This window comes from Chiloscyllium plagiosum, chromosome 3 (genome assembly GCF_004010195.1).
Source record: "Chiloscyllium plagiosum isolate BGI_BamShark_2017 chromosome 3, ASM401019v2, whole genome shotgun sequence".
Classification (NCBI taxonomy): domain Eukaryota; kingdom Metazoa; phylum Chordata; class Chondrichthyes; order Orectolobiformes; family Hemiscylliidae; genus Chiloscyllium; species Chiloscyllium plagiosum.
In genome coordinates this window covers 80275077-80291089 of record NC_057712.1, presented here as the reverse complement: position 1 = coordinate 80291089, position 16013 = coordinate 80275077, and the positions used below count along the sequence as shown (strand labels likewise).

General features: G+C 42.7%; 1 protein-coding gene across 1 annotated transcript in view; it reads left to right on the top strand.

Annotated features, from left to right (window-relative positions):
- The first annotated feature begins 7184 nt into the window (after positions 1-7184).
- The window catches only part of slc35f6 (solute carrier family 35 member F6), a 35952-nt gene continuing 27123 nt past the window's right edge, over positions 7185-16013 (top strand). Inside the window, exon 1 of the mRNA XM_043685142.1 lies at positions 7185-7336. Within this exon, the coding sequence (XP_043541077.1) occupies positions 7260-7336 (77 nt within the window). The 5' untranslated portion in view covers positions 7185-7259. The remainder of the gene's footprint in view (positions 7337-16013) is intronic.

Genomic DNA, 16013 nt, shown 5'->3' with positions numbered 1-16013 from the left:
CTAACAAGGGAAGGGTATGCACAATGTTCCCTAGGGGAACAAAGGGACATTGGTGTACAAGTCCACAGGTCCCTGAAGGTAGACAGGGTGGTGAAGAAGGCATATGGAATGCTTACCTTCATTAGCCAGAGCATAAATACAGTGCATTATCCTCTGCCATTTTCATCACCAATGGTCAGACCCCACCACCAAAGATATATTTCCCTTCCCATCCCTATCTACGTTCCGCAGAGAACATTCCCTGCACGACTCCCTCATTACGTCCACGCTCCTCTTCAACCCACCCTCTACGCCTGACGCCTTCCCTTGACACCACACTTGAAACCTGTACCCACACTTCTCCCCTCACCTCCATCCAGTGCGCTAAAGGATCATTGCAATCATGCAGAGATTTTCCTGCATATCCACCCACCTTATTTATTGCATCCATTGCTCTTGGTGTGGTCTCCTCTACATCAGGGAGACAGAATGCCAACTCGCGGAGCAGTTCAGGGAACATCTCTGGTCTGCATGCACCAAACAACCCTACTGTCCTGTAGCCAGACACTTCAACTCCCCAAGGCCATGCAAACCTGGGCTTCCTCCACTGCCAAATCAAAGTCACCCGCCAACTGGAGGAATAATGCTTCACCTTCTGCCTTGGGACCCTTCAACCACATGGCATCAGTATTAACTTCGCCAGTTTCCAAATCTCCCCTACCCCCACCTCATCCCAGATCTAACCCTCCAACTTGGCACTGCCCTGTTGAACTGTCCTACATGTCCATCTTCCTTCCCACCTATCCGCTCCACCCTCCTTACTGACCTATCACAGTCACTCTCCACATGATTCCACCTATCACCATCCCACCTACCTTGCCCCCGCCCCCACCTCCATCTCTCACCCCCCCTTCCCCTTCCACATTCCTGATGAAGGGTTTATGCCCGAAACGTTGACTCTCCTGCCCCTTGGATATTGCCTGACTAAATTAGATTAGATTAGATTACTTACAGTGTGGAAACAGGCCCTTCAGCCCAACAAGTCCAACCGACCCGCCGAAGCGCAACCCACCCATTCTCCTACATTTACCCCTTTACCTAACACTATGGGTAATTTAGCATGGCCAATTAACCTGACCTGCACATCTTTGGACTGTGGGAGGAAACTGGAGCACCCGGAGGAAACCCACGCAGACACGGGGAGAACGTGCAAACTCCACACAGTCAGTCGCCTGAGTCGGGAATTGAACCCGGGTCTCTGGCGCGTGAGGCAGCAGTCCTAACCACTGTGCCACCGTGCCGCCCACACTGCTGTGCTTTTTCAGCACCACACTTTTTGACACAAAATACAGGAGTAAGGAAATGAATAAAGGAGCAAGAAAACCTTGTGATAACTTTATAAACATTGGTTAGGCCACACATGAAATATTGTGTGCAGTTCTGGTTGCCACATGATCAGAAGCTGGTGATTGCACTGAAGCGGATGCAGAGGAGATTTAACAGGATGTTGCTTGGGATGAAAGGTCTCAGCTATAAGAGATACGGGATAGACTGGGTTTGCTTTCCTTGGAGCAGAGGAGGCTGAGAGCGTATCTGATTGTGGGGTACAGAATTATGCATAGGTAGAGTAGATCGTGAGAATCTCTTCCACAAGGTAGACATGTCTAGGTCGAGCGGGGAATAAGTTTAAGATGCGGAATAAATGGTTTAGAAGAGATCTAAGAAAAATGTTTTTCAGCCAGAGGTAGCAATATGAAGAGGATAGCATGAGAGGATAATAGGATAGTACTATTACAACATGTAAGAAGCATTTGGACCAGCACATAAAATGCCAGGGCACTGTAGACCAAGTACAAGTAAATTAGATTAGTGTCGTTTAGTGCCTGTTGGTTGGCAGAGACATGTTGGGCTGAAAGGTCTGTTTCTATGCTGCATGACACAATGACCTCTCCTTAGCCCTTTACACTGACTCCAATTTCTAGTTTCTTCCTATTTCAATAAACCACCTTACTCCCATACTAACATTTGCACCCTCACCCTGCCTGCAGAATTCCAATGAAACTCAATGCAGGCTGAATGAATGACATCTCATTTTCCTCTTAGGTATTTTAGAGCCTTCAGGACTCAATATTGAGTTCAACAAGCTCGGGCATGAACATTTTGCTTCCACTCACACCTCTTCATTTGTCAACAGCACAAAAACTATAATTTTCCAGCTCTCTTCACTTAAGTCTTAGGACTTAACACATCAAATCTGTTTTTCTCTACTCTCACAGATGATGTTGGACTTATTGGCTTTCTTCAGCATTTTGTGTTTTTATTGTAAATTTTCCTTTTATCATTTCTGGCAGCTTGTGCCCAAGCGAACGGCTCCCCAAGCAGGAAAAGTCACCTCTTTTTTGACCACCGTGGTCCCTGGCACATCCAATCAGCAGCACCCCAAGGTTTACGAGGATGTTACCAGGTTTGGAGGGTTTGAGCTATAGGGAGAGGTTGACTAGGCTAAGGCTGTTTTCCCTGGAGCGTCGGAGGCTGAGGGGTGACGTTATAGAGATTTACAAAGTCACAAGGGGCATGGATAGGATAAATAGACAAAGTCTTTTCCCTGGGGTGGGAGAGTCCAGAACTAGAGGGCATTGGTTTGGGTGAGAGGGGAAAGATATAAATGAGATCTAAGGGACAATTTTTTCACGCAGAGGGTGGTACATGTATGGAATGAGCTGCCAGAGGAAATGGTGGAAGCTAGTACGATTGCAACATTTAAAAGGCATCTGAATGGGTATATGAAATATGAAGGGTTTAGAGGGATATGGGCCAGGTGCTGGCAGGTGGAACTAGATTGGGTTTGGATATCTGGTCAGCATGGACGAGTTGAACCGAATGGTCTGTTTCCGTGCTGTACATCTCTATGACTCGATGACTCTATATCATGGGGCCTGACTGATAGATCATTTAAGCATTCATGGGGTATGGGCATCATTGTCTGGGCTAACATTTATTGTCCATCTCAAGTTGCTCTTGAGAAGGTGGTGTGGTGAGCTATCTTCTCGAGCAAGGATATTCATTTTGAGGGATGTATACCCACACTGGCATTAAGGAGGGAGCTCCAGGATTTTGAACCAGTGGCATTAAATTAGACAGTCCAATTCAGTTTTTGATCAATTGTAATCCCAGGATGTTGATAATGAGGGATTCAGTGATGGTAATGCTGTTGAATGGTAAAGTCAATGGTTAGACTCTACTGTTAGAGATGGTAATTGTTTGGCGCTTGTGTTGTTAAAAAATTTTACTTGTGACTTGTCAGCCCAAGTCTGGATGTTATCCAAGTCTGGCTGCATTTGGATATGGACTGTTTCAGTATCTGAGGAGTAGTGAATGATTGTGCAATCAGCATCCTACATTGCCACTTCTGATTTTATGATGGAGAGAAGGTCATTGATGAAGCAGTTGAAAATGGTTAGGTCTAGAGGAACACTTCCTTGAGGAACTTCTGGAGTTGAGTTGACTGACCTCCAGCCATCTTCCTTAATGCCTGTTATGCCTCCATCCAATGGAGAGCTTCCCCCTGATTCCCGTTGACTCTAGTTTTGTCAGAGTTCTGTGCCACCACACTTAGTCAAGTGCAGCTTTGATAACTAACAGGAAGAGGACGTTCTGTGCATATTGTCATCCTCATTGATGGGGAAGCCTAGGATGAGAGTGCCCATCTTCAGTCAGAAGTTATAGCTGTGTACATTGGATACTGCAATGCAAAAGGGTTCAGTAACATTTGGCTGTGATTCTGAAAACTAGTCATGCTCCTAGCAAGCTGCTCCAATACAATTACAAAATGGCACCTACTAGTCAGTGTGTAAAATATCTAGGTGCATCTTGTATAGCAAAGAAGCAAATCCAATCTGACAATTAGAGTCCATCATTCTATTAGAAAAGTGGTGGAAGGTGTCATTGAAGCTGCTGTCATGTGACTCTTACTTGGCAATAACTTCCTCACTGATGTCTAGTGTGGATTCTGTCAGGACCACTTGGCTCCAACCTCATTTCAACTTTTGCCTCGACATAGACATAGTAGAATTGCTGAGGTGATGTGGTTATTCTTGACATTGAGGCAGCGTTTGGCGGATTGTGGCACAAACATGCATTCATAAAGTTGGAGCTAATGATAATCGGGATGGAGCTTCCCTGACTACATTCATAGTCAGCGCAGAGGAAGATGGTCATGGCTGTTTGAGGTTAGTCACCTTAGCCCCAATGCATTAAAGTAGGCATTCCTCAGGGCAGTGTCCTAGACACAGTCATCATGAACTTTTTTAAAGTTTATTCATTTTGTGGGATGTAGGCATTGCTGGCTGGCCAGTATTTATTGCCCATCCATAGTTGCCCTTGAGAAGGTAGTGGTGAGCTGCCTTCTTGAATTTCTGCATCTACCCATTGAAAGTTGACCCACAATGCCTTTACAAAGGGAATTCCAGGATTTTTACTCAGTGCCAGTGAAGGAACGGCAATATATTTTCAAGTCAGGATGGTGAGTGGCATGGAGGGGAACTTGAAAGTGATGGTGTTCCCATACATCTGCTGCCCTTGTCCTTCTAGATGGAAGTTGTTGTGGGTTTGGAAGATGCTGACTGAGGATCTTTACTGAATTTCTGCAGAGCAGCTTATAAATAGTACACACTGCTGCCCCTGAGTGTTGGTGATAGAGGGACTTGTGCATGTGGATGTAGTACTAATTAAACGGGCTGCTTTGCCCTGGATGGTGTCAAGTTTCTTGCGTGTTGTTGGAGCTGTACCAATCCAGGCAAGTGGGAAATATTTCGTCACACTCCTGACTTGTGCTTTGCAGATGGTGGACAGGCTTTGGAGAGTCAGAAGGTGAGTTACTTGCTGCAGTATTCCTCACATCTGACCTGTTCATGTAGCTGCTGTGCTTATCTAGTGAGTCCAGTTGAATTTCTGGTCAATGATAACTCCCAGAATGTTGATAGTAAGGGGATTCAGTGTTTAAACTATTGAATGTCAAAGGGTGGTGATTTGTTTGTCTCTTATTGGTGATGGTCATTGCCTGGCATTTGTGTGGTATGAATGTTACTTGCCACTTGATAGCCCAAGCCTGGATATTGTCCAGCTTTTGTTCATTTAAATCTGGACTGCTTCAGTATCTGAGGAGTTGTGAATGGTGCTGAACATTGTTCAATCATTGATGAATATTCCCACTTCTGACCATATGATGGAAGGAAGGTCATTGATGAAGCAGCTGAAGATGGTCATGCCTAGGATACCATCCTGAGGAACTCCTGCAGAGATATCCTGGGGCTGTGATGACTGATCTCCAACAACCAAGACCATGAACTGTTTCATCAATGAACCTTCCTTCCATCTTAAAATCAAAAATCATGATAATTACTGAAGATTGCAAAGCCTTCAGTTCCATTTAAAATCAGCCCATATTTTCGTATAGCAAGATCTGCTAACATTCAGGCTTTGCAGGTGCCAGTTAATTATAAATCTAACCTTCTTCCTTTGGCCCTAACCTCACAAGCCCACCACAAATATCCTGGCATTACTATTGATTAAAAGGTTAATTGGACTAGTCAGGTAATACTGTGATTGTAAGATTAGGCCAGAAGCTTTGGCAAGTAATCCAACATTTTGCTGAAGACAAGTGTAAGGTATGTGGTGGAATGCTTTTCATTTGTATTGGTGAGTACAGATTGAACAACACATCGTCCAGGGCAAAGTGGTCAATTTGATTGGCAACCCATTACTATCCTAAATATTCTCTCTCTCCATCATTGGCACACCATGAATGCAAGATGTACCATCTACAAGATATTCTGCAGCAATTCACCAAGGCTCCTATCATAGTGCCTTTCAATCCCACAACCTCCACCGGCTAGATGGTTAATGGTAGCAGGTATAAGACCCCCCTCCTCCCCTTCACCCCTACCCCACCTCGTGCCCCAGAAATACATTAACATTTCTTCCTTATCACTGGGTCAAAGCCTTCGACTCCCTGCCTAACAACACTGCAGAAGTACCTTCAAGGAACAGACTGCTTTGGTTCCCTTGAGAAGGTGGCTTGGACGATAATTACTGGCATGCCAGTAATGCTATTAATACATTAAAAAATGCAAGTTACTGAATTGTTTTTGGCAGGAAAATAATTGTGCAAGTGTTTAATATAATTGATTTTTCTATTTAATGTTGGAACACAAATAATCATGTTCAAAAAAACCAATGGCATTAGCGATTTGCTGAAGATTGACCACCTCTTCTACGGTTCTCACTTTCATTTATATTGTTTTAGTTTCTTAAATTAGTATGTTTTGAGTCTAATCATCCACTGGTTAAATCTTGCTTCAGTGATAGTGCACAATATTGCTTGGCTTTCATTATAGTGAAAGACTAATATAGATAAAACGCATTTTTTCAGTAAGGTTGAAAAAATGAAAAATAAACTGCAAGCAGGAAACAATGATGTGCTGAGGCATTGTGCTGTAAGCAGTTCTACAAAGTCTTTGACCTCTGAAAACAAGGTTTTTTTTTAAAGCTACGGATTGAATGAAAGCCCTGTGTTTAGTCATCCATTAGTGAAATAATGTAACTGCTGCAGTATAATTACTACTCATCAATGTAATGGTTAAGATTAGATTTAAATTGGGGGCGTCCCTCAACCGCTACGAACATTATGTAACAAGGTTCTCTATCTGTGAGTAATTTCAAATATAATGTTGTCAGATTACTCCCTTACTTGGAAGAAGACTGAAATACATTGGGCAGCCCATTTGTTGCCTTAACTACTGTCAACATCATGGAATTACGGAATCATAGAATCAGAATCATAGGATGATATCAGGAGGCCAGTTATCCCATCATGTCTGTGCTATTGGTTTCAATATGCCGTCCAGTTATTCCCACTGTCTCCATAATCTCACATTATCTCCCTTTGGTTAGACATATATTCATCCAAAATGATGTTAAGAGTGAGATCAATAGTCAAAAGTAAACCCCCTGTAAAAGCCTATTTGCTCATATTTTATGGTAAAATGTTTTGAAAAGAACTCTGCACCCTCCTCAAACTAAGCAAATCTGACTGGAATGAAATCACCCCTAGTGGTTAAACAGTGAATAGCCCACAAGCTTCATCTTTGCTGTTCTGAGTGTCAAACTCTCAGCTGACTGCAGCATGTGATTTCTGGTTCCTCGATCACGAGGGAAGGAAAGGGTGTTCCCTATAAAAGCCACTGAGACTTTATGTAGAATTGATACATTTCTGGTTATTCATGGCGTGGACCAAGTATCAGATTTGCCTGGCAGTGATGATGCTGATCACAGGGTCTATCAATACGCTGTCGGCTAAGTAAGTAACAAAATGTATCATTTTACACGGAACAGCTCTCCAAGAGCCGAGCTGTAAGTTACGAGCTCTCTTGCCTTTTTCCTCTCCCTCTCTTTCAGCAGATCACTGCAATTACAGGGTTTTATCATTCACACCCGGGAATTGCATTCTCTAATCCTGTTCGGGTTTGAAATTCGTCAATTCCTAATCCCTTCGCATTCAGCAGCGGTGGGTCAAGGGTGTAGGCTAAATAGCTAAACGCTAAGTTAAAGCCGGTGATTCATAAAGTTCTGTGCGGTGGATCCCATTTTTATTTGTAGTCCCTCTTTTCATGTTTTAAGCAGACTTTCTGCATCCAGCTAACGTGAAGGACTGCAAATCCCAGGCTGCAGTGCAGTCTGCACTAACAGGAAGCACAAGGTTAACACTAAACTGGAATGTAGATATGTTTGCATCCATTAGGAGACACATGGCGTGGGCCCACTTCTGGAGCATCTGGGACTTGAACTTGCCCCTTCTGGCCAAGAGAGGTTGCCACAATACCACTTGTGAAAAAGTGTGAACTAATAAGTTAAAAACTGAGCAGTGGATGCTCTAAATCAAACAAAAATAGAAATTGTTGGAAAAGCTCAGCAGATCTGGATGGAGAGAAATCAGTGTTAATGTTTTGGGTTGAGTGACCCTCCTGCGAACTGACTTCTGTCCATAGATGCTGCTAGAGCTAATGGTCTTTTCAGCAATTTGTCAACAACACTTAATTAACACCCAAAGTTTCTCCCTACATAGGGAGACAACAGTGGGTCTCCAACCTGTTTTTTTTGTCTTGCTGACAGTCTTAGGCACCTAAAGTAGAAGGTAGCTATAATCATGATGTAGATCACTGAGATCCAGTGCCATGATTAAATTAGTGATCTGTAAGGTTTGTTGGTGTACTTAGGACATGCAGTACCATGTTAAGTCATTACTATGAGTGATTATTTAGAATAAATAGCCTTCTGTTCCTCTGAAGTGCACACTGTCCTCCCCCACCAAAAGAATCCATACTCCAATCAGATCATAAGGCTTCCCCTCATGAGAGGTGACTGGTGATTTAACACTGCCCCCCCCTCCCCCTCCCTGCTGTGGGCAGGAGGAGAGATTGAGTCCTTTTGAGGTATGTTTGGCTGGTCATGCATGAATATTTAGTGTTTTATTTGTTTTCCTTTAGGGTGGAAAGGTTTGCAACATTACCAGGGTCCACTTCAAAAACCTAGCAACTGATCAGTTTCCCCCTGATTTTGGGGATCAGGGGTCTGAAACTTTTTTATTGGGGTGGTTGAAATGATTGTGGTGCTTCTGCTCTTGAATTCTTATCTCCTGGTGAGACCCATGTAACTAACTTAAACAAAAGTAGTGATGTCTCTTTAAAACTAAGTTTTTGGTTTTCTATTTGCTCATTTAGAGCAAAATTGTATCAATCTGTACATGTACTCAAGTCTAGATATGTAACAATCTCTCAACACCAGGTTATAGTCCAACAGGTTTAATTGGAAGCACAGTAGTTTTCGGAGCACTGCTACTTCAGGTGGTTGTGGAGGACACCTTTGCAATACACAGAATTTATAGCTGAAAATGTGTTGTTGGAAAAGCGCAGCAGGTCAGGCAGCATCGAAGGAACAGGAGAATTGATGTTTTGGGCACAAGCCCTTCTGGCTTGGGTGCTGCCTGACCTGCTGTGCTTTTCCAGCAACACTTTCAGCTCTGATCTCCAGCATCTGCAGCCCTCACTTTCTTTCTCACAATTTATAGCAAAAGTTTAATGTGATGTAACTGAAGTTATAAACTGAAAAATGTTGTCTGAGTCTTTCTTCTGAATACCATGATAGTTTCACTAATTTCATATGTAAATCTCTCAACTTTCTCCAGTTGCATTCTCAGGTTAACTGCAACATTTGATGTTAGCTAGACAACATATCAAGTCTAGTCTGATACAGTCTTAATAGTGCTCTCTACCAATAAAGTAAGACTTGCCTGCTCTTCTACTGTCATTGTATCAAAGAGGGTAGGGGTAGGTTTCTTCCTATCTGAGCCACTCAAAATTATGTATTTCAATAATGTGTCTCTTCAGCCTCCCCTTCTGAGGGAAAACTACTAAGTCTATCTGATCTCCTCATAACCAAAGTTATGGTGAATCTCCTCTGCACCCTTTTGGTGCAATCACATCCCTCCTATCATGTGGATTCCAGAACTGAACACAAGATTTATAGTTGTGGTCTAACCAATGTTTGAGTTTCATTATCTCTTCCCTGCTTGTAAACTGCCTTTCCTTTTTTAATAAAGGTAATACCCCATATGCTGCCTTGGAGTTCAGACTTCACCTAAAATTCTACAACTAGAAAAATTCTCGTTTGTTAGCTTCTGTAGAGAAACTCTGTTGATATTGAGTCCAACTCAATTACTTTGAAGTGTTAACTTTCTACTTTCATAGATGCTGCCAGTCTTGCAGTGTTTATCCAGCACTATGTATTTCTGCTTTTCATCATCTGTAGTACTTGGGTTTTATTCATACTGCATTCCCCCTACAATAAAAGCCATTTGATTTTTTTCTTTAACTTTCTGTACCTGTGATTCATGTATAAGGGGGCATCCCTCTGCATCACAGCAGTAATACAATGCTTTTCTAATCTCTGCCAAAGTTGATGACATTGCATTTTATCACATGATGTTTCATCTGGTTACTTTCCCATTCACTTAAACCCATCTGTTTCCCTTTGTGGATTCTATCACTATTGTATGAAAACTTGGATATAATGAAAGGTCCCTTTTAATCAAATTATTAGTAGCAATTCAGAATTAGTTGAGGTCCCAGCATGATCCCTGTAGTTCCAGTTTGTCAAAATGAATAAGGCTCCTTTAATTCTAGTTGGTTTTATTTCAATCCTCTATCCATACTAGATCACTCCATTCCACAAAATAGAATACATGAAGTGTAGAATTTTAAATTTTGCAAATCTAAAGATGTTACACTTACTGCTGTTCTCCACCCCCCCCCCCTATCCTGGCCAATCCACCCTTCGTTGCATCCTCAAACAACACTATTTCCAGAGTCACAGGTAGATAGGATAGTGAATGAGGAGTTTGGTATGCTTTCCTTTATTGGTCACTGTATTGAGTACAGGAGTTGGGAGGTCACTTTGCAGCTGTACAGGACATTGGTTAGTCCACAGTTGGAATATTGCTTGCAATTCTGGTCTCTTTCCTATCGGAAAGATGAGGTGACCCTTTGAAAGAGTTCAGAAAAGATTTACAAGGATGTTGCTGGGGTTGGAGGACTTGGACTATAGAAGAGGCTGAACAGGCTGGGGCTGTTTTCCCTGGAGTTTCCCTTACAAAATCATGAGGGACATGGTTAGGATAAATAGTCTTTCTCCTGGGGTGCGGAGTCCAGAACTAAAGGGCATAAAGTTTAGGGTGAGGGGGAAGATGAGGCCTATGGGGCAACTTTTTCCAGAGGGTGGTATGTTTATGGAATGAGCTGCCAGAGGAAGTAGATGCTGGTACAATTTCACCATTGAAAAGGCATTTGGATGAGTATATGAATAGGAAGGGTTTGGAAGGATATGGACCAAGTGCTGAAAGGTGGGACTAGATTGGGTTGGGATACCTGGACTGAAGGGTCTGTTTCCATGCTGTACATCTGACTCAGTGATTTTGTTGTCTCTGCCTAAGCAGAATACTTGAGATAGAAGTCTCACTTCAAAAACATTGAAATTAAATTGATTAGCCTGATCCTTTTTCAAATAATTAGGCTGATTTTTTTTTATCCCCAGTCTAATGGGACTTCCTGGAATTCGTGTAGTTTCTGAAAGTCACCACAAATGCTTGGCACTTTCTGTAGCCACTTGCTTTAAAACACAGGGCATCAAGTCAAACTTGTCAATCTCATCGTTGTTTTCTCAGCACTTTTCCCATGATTTGCTTTAGTTCCTAACTCTTCACTTCTATTGTGAAGACAAAAATTGTTTCCCCTCCACTTCCCTGAATAGGCTGGTACAATTCATTCATCTATAATGAGATGGTTGCATTTTTGTGTAATCCCACATTATTGAAAACTTAAGAAACAACACTTGATGTTGGCATGCTTTAGAAACAATGTCCCCAATTTGTCAATTGTTAGTGAATTTGTTAATGAAATCTGCATTGTAACAGAACAACCTGTGATGAATCTGTTCCTCTTACAAGGTTACCATGCTCTTGAGTTTTTTCAGAAGGGGGTAATTGGCCAGGCTCCAACTAGGCTGGATTTGAAAGGTTTATTGGGCCCTCTTTTGTTCTCCCATCTTGAGCACAAACTGTACAATCAAAGGGGAGCGGCCAGCTAGCTGTGTAGCTAGCCTTCATTTAGGTTAGTTTTGATTCAGTTCAGCAGCAGTATGCCTGAAAGATTGCTCGGGCAGTACAGCTCTGTCCTCCAGTCAAGCCTGTAAGTGTTTTTCACTTTTACTGTGTGCTAAGATGTTGTGACTGTTCCAAATATTTTTGAAACAGCATCATTTAAGTCCAGATTCTGGGCTTTTAGAAGTTATTTGATTATTCTCTTTTCTGTTCATTTCATTCCATAATTTTGTAAGTAAATTGTTTGTTTAACTTGGCAGTCGGACTGGCTAATTCACCCCAGGACCTGAAACAAATAGGTACAGTCTGGGCGACCTGCTTAATGTTCTGAGGGGTCAGGCCAGGTCCATAACACCTGTAATTGAATGCTTGGGATTTGACTTTTTTGTGAATAGGAAGTAGTATAGTGAAAATTCTACTTGAAATGATGCCTGTAGTTGTATTGGAATAGCTTGGCTAGATTGTGTTCATTTTTGCAGCTTAGTAAGGACTTCAGTAAGGTGTTTAACAAGATTCCCCATGGGATACTTGTTAGCAAGGTGAATCTCATGGAATACAGGGAGAAATAGACATTTGGATACTGAACTGGCTCAAAGGTAAAGGGGGTGGTGGACAGTTGTGTTTCAGATGAGGGGCCTGCAACCAGTACTGTCACAAGGGTTGGTGCTGGGTCCACTGCTTTTCACTTGTATAAACAATTTGGATGTGAGTATAAGTATAGTTAAGTTTTCAGATGACTCAAATTGGAGGTGTAGTGGACAGTGAAGTTACTTCCAATTACAACAGGATCTCTATCAGATTGGCCAGTGGGCTGAGAAGTGGCAGATGGAATTTAATTTAAATGTGAGGTATTGCATTTTGGGAAAACACATTTGAGCAGGACTTGTACACTTAACAGTAAGGTCCTTGGGAGTGTTGTTGAACAAAGACCTTGGAGTGCAGGTTCATAGCTCCTTGAAAGTGGAGTTGCAGGTAGATAGGATAGTGAAGAAGGCATTTGGTATGCTTTCCTTTATTGGCAAGAGTACAGGAGTTGGGAGGTCACATTGGCTATATAGGACATTGGTTGGTCACTACTTTTAAGTGTGCCATTCTGGTCTCTTTCCCATCAAAGGATGTTGTGAAACTTGTAAGGGTTCAGAAGATTTAAGGATGTTGCCAGGGTTGAAGGATTTGAGATAGGGAGAGGTTGAATAGACTCTGACTATTTTCCCTGAAGTGTCAGAGGCTGAGAGGTGACATAGCTTTATAAAAGCATGAGGGGCAATGATAGGATAAATACAGTCTTCCCCCTGGGGTGGGAGAGTCCAGAACTAGAGGGCATAGGTCTCCTCTTCCCTCACCCTAAATCTAAGGGGCAACTCTTCCATGCAGAAGGTGATACATGTATGAAATGAACTGCCAGAAGAAGTGGAGGCTGGTACAACTGCAACACTTTAAGAGGCATGTGGATGGGGAAATGAAGAATAGGAAGGGTTTGGAGGGATATGGGCCAGGTGCTGGCAGGTGGGACTGATTGGTTTGGGATATCTAGTTGACTTGGACAAAAGGGTCTGTTTCCATGTTGTGCATCTGACTCTATGGATATGACCTTGCAAGGCTGTAGCCTTGGATAAATCTGGGGTGCTTTCATTCTTGTGTAAATTGAGCTGCTTTGGCTGAGCTGCTGGAAAAGCACAGGTCAGGCAGCATCTGAGGAGCAGGAGAATCAATATTTTGGGAATAAGCCCCTGATGAAGGGCTTATGCCTGAGTATGCTGCCTGACCTGTGCTCTTCCAGCATCTGCAGTCCCTACTTTCACTGAAGTCTGGCTTTGTGGTGATGGAGTCATAAGGAGGCAGAGATGGATCACTTGCTCCCCAGGCTGAAGGTGGTTGAACTTGGTGTTGAGGATGGCAATGCCAATGGAGTTTCCTCTTTAATGCCCTCATGAGGGCAGTATTTATTGCCCATCCCTAATTCCCCAAAGGATAGTTGAGTCAACCACACTATGGGTCTAGAGATACTCTTAGGCCAGACCAGCCAAGAATGGTAGTTTCCTTCCCAAAGTAAACCTGATAGGTTTTTCTGACAATTGATGATGGATTCAATGTCATTAGATTCTTAATTCTAGTTTTTTGTATTGAATTCAAAGTTCTCCACCTGTTGTGGTGGGATTCAAACCCAGGTTCTCAGACTCACTGGGTTGCTGTGTCAGACTACTTTCCTGCGAGCCTGGTCCTTGACCTTGAGAATTTTTTAAAACACCAGGCTGAAGGTGGTTGAACTTGGTGTTGAGGATGGCAATGCCAATGGAGTTTCCTCTTTAATGCCCTCATGAGGGCAGTATTTATTGCCCATCCCTAATTCCCCAAAGGATAGTTGAGTCAACCACACTATGGGTCTAGAGATACTCTTAGGCCAGACCAGCCAAGAATGGTAGTTTCCTTCCCAAAGTAAACCTGATAGGTTTTTCTGACAATTGATGATGGATTCAATGTCATTAGATTCTTAATTCTAGTTTTTTGTATTGAATTCAAAGTTCTCCACCTGTTGTGGTGGGATTCAAACCCAGGTTCTCAGACTCACTGGGTTGACCGTCCAGTGGTGATGCCACTAGGCTATCACCAACTCCATGGTTTAATTGGCATCTGCTCTCTACTTCTAAATGTAGTATAGCAACACAAGCTTTGACCTGATCCATTGACTGTGGTATTGCTTTGCTTTCTATAATATGCATGACCTCTATGCAGCTTTGACCTCCCCTTTGATATGCCTGGTGTTCTATCCAGCAAGCTCACTTACAATCTTTTCAGTTAGGGCCAGGTCTTTGCTTCATGATCCAAATTTTGGTTGGAGACATACCTAATACAAAAAAATAGGGCTTGCTTGTTGGTTAGTCATTTCAGCTCCAGGAAATCTCTGCAAGAGTGTTTATGTAGTGTCCTCATGTCTTCAGTTGCTTCATGACCTTCCCCCTGCCCCCCCCAATAAGGTTGAGTAGAGATGCACACTACAGTCAACACTAGTCATGTCTACTGACATGAATGGTCTATGTGCAAACATAGAAAGATGTAGACAGTATCTGCATTTGGATAAAATTCATATCACAAGCCTCAGTCCCCTCCAGCTAGAGGCACTAACCATTGGCCACTGACATTCAGTGGCATCACTATCACAGTATGCCATATCACTAATGTTCTGGGAGTTATGACTGAAAACTGGACTCTTGTCAAAATACTGCATATTCAGGGTTAAAACTGTCAACACTAGGCAGTAATCCAACAGGTTTATTTGGAAGCACTAGCTTTTGGAGCATTGCTCCTTCATCAGTGGTTGTGAAGACAGTGCTCTGGAAGCTAGTGCTTCCAAATAAACCTGTTGGACTATAGCCTAGTGTTGTGATTTTTAACTTTGTACACCCCCAGTCCGATACCAGCATCTCCATCATGCCTCTTCAGGTGCAGATCTGAGGCTAGGAGTTGGCTGTGAATAACTCCTGCTTTTCCCCAGACCCTCCCCATCACTTAAAAGGCACAAGTCAAAAGGATGATGGAATACTTTTCACTTCTGTGGAAGAGTACAGCTCTAACAATATATCTAGGACAAAGCACAAGTATTCATTTGTTTCACCACTTACAGTAGCAGCAGTGTGCCATCTACAAAATGCACTATGGAAAGTTACCAATTTAATACCTTTCAAATCCAAAGTTTCCTTCTAGAAGGACTAGGATATATCACTTGCAATTTCCCCCTTCAAATGCTCTCTAATCTGCCTTGGAGATAGTTGCCACTCCTATTGTTGGATCTAAATCCTGGAATTCCCTTCCAACAGTATCATGCGTCTACCCACACCAAATAAGCAGCAGCAATGTTGTGGTTCTGTTCACCGAGCTGGAATTTGTGTTGCAGATGTTTTGTCCCCTGTCTAGGTGACATCCTCAGTGTTTGGGAACCTCCTGTGAAGCGCTTCTGTGATGTTTCCTCCAGCATTTAGTGATTTTTGTATCTACCGCTTCGGGTTGTCAGTTTCAGCTGCAGTGGCTGGTGTATTGGGTCCAGGTCGATGTGCTTATTGATTGAATCTGTGGATGAGTGCCATGCCTCTAGGCATTCCCTGGCTGTTCTGTTTGGCTTGTCCTATAATAGTAGTGTTGTCCCAGTCAAACTCTTGTTGCTTGTCATCTGCGTGGCTACTAAGGATAGCTGGTCATGTCATTTCACACAACACTACATAGGACAAACAGGAAGACAGCTAACAATCTGCATCCATGAACACCAACTAGCCACAAAACATGACCAGCTATCCTTAGTAGCCACACACTCAGATGACAAGCAACATGA